This window comes from Propithecus coquereli, unplaced genomic scaffold (assembly GCF_000956105.1).
Source record: "Propithecus coquereli isolate 6110/MARCELLA unplaced genomic scaffold, Pcoq_1.0 Scaffold396, whole genome shotgun sequence".
Taxonomy (NCBI): Eukaryota; Metazoa; Chordata; class Mammalia; order Primates; family Indriidae; genus Propithecus; species Propithecus coquereli.
This window is the reverse complement of record NW_012149685.1, coordinates 256,489-257,818: the sequence shown is the minus strand read 5'-3', so window position 1 is coordinate 257,818 and position 1,330 is coordinate 256,489. Positions and strand designations below refer to the sequence as shown.

The 1,330-nt window shown below is 28.8% G+C and overlaps 1 protein-coding gene across 1 annotated transcript in view; it reads right to left on the bottom strand.

The window, feature by feature from the left end:
* Positions 1–1,330, bottom strand: part of ANKRD13C (ankyrin repeat domain 13C) — a 136,325-nt gene that overhangs the window by 77,532 nt on the left and 57,463 nt on the right. Inside the window, exon 2 of the mRNA XM_012652673.1 lies at positions 234–304. Coding sequence (XP_012508127.1) covers positions 234–304 — 71 coding nt within the window. The remainder of the gene's footprint in view (positions 1–233; positions 305–1,330) is intronic.

Below are 1,330 nucleotides of genomic sequence, written 5' to 3'. Positions count from 1 at the left end.
TTAAAAAATAGAGTTTCAACCTTAAAAATAAGAATTATTAAAGTTACTAATGAAGTTGGGATAATTAAGTATTACTACAAGGCTTTATAACCATTACATTCAACATCATGAAAAACATGTTTCCTTAGAGCAAGTATAAAATTTGCTATGCTAACATTTCTATGTAATAGTGATTTTACACTTGCATTTCTGCATGAGTACATACTTCATAGTAAAACACAGCACATTCTTACCCCAGCTTTGAAAATCCCAGTGAAGTTCTAGATAAAAATCACCTAGCTGAGAAATGAAATATGAATAATTACTAAAGGAAGCACAGTTAACAGCTCTCATATCTGCTTAATACATTGCTTTAAAAAATCTATTATCATCAAAGGTTTATAGACAGGAATAGGAAATAATAAAAAATTAATTTCAGTATTTGGAGTTTGAGAGAACAAAAAATCAATATATGGTTATTACTTAAAACATAATAGCACACATTACTATACTTAACAACAAAGGAAAATATGCATCACTGTAGTTTTATAAGAACATTTTAATCACATAGTAACATATCTAAAACTGATAGGCATTTAAATTTGTATCAATAAATATTCCATTTCTCAGCAAAACAAAAATAACAATTATAGGTATTATTTTTAAAATAATTAACTTTAGAAGTGTTATTAAAAATGACTACCACAATGATTACTTGCACAGCCTCATAGTAGTGTAAAAAAAGTAGTCTATTGCAATAGAAAATTTTTTTCTGTGAAGGGATAACAGAAGTTTACTACATCTGAAATATGTCATCTTATGATAGCTATGGAGAAAATTTTTATTTCACAAATCAGAAGTTAGATACCAAAGACTATAACTGTTAAGGGAACTATTACAATCAAATATTCTTTTAAAAAGTGTATACATTCTGAATAGAATCAAACCATTACAAATACAGCAAAAGTAACAAGTTAGTCTTTCATATTTCAAACAATGGAAAAAGTGAACATTAATAGTAGAAACCATTGCAACATGACTAAAACATTTTTCTGGTTCTTTCTGTATCTCTTCAAATTTCAAAAAAACAACAACAAAATACCACCACCAAGAGAAGACAGGCTATCATCATATCATCATGACATGTCTACCTTTCTCCCATAGTTCTTTCAGGCATTAGAAATACAGAGAAAGAGAGTAACAATAGAAAGCAAACCTCTCTTCCTTTCTATGCCAGTACACCCAACTCTTAGTACTAGGAGGTAGGGCAGATAAAAAGAGTTTTTGTTATATAAAGAAAATACAAACTGCTCCTTCTAGCACCAGCAGCTTTAGCTGTTAGAGAATATTC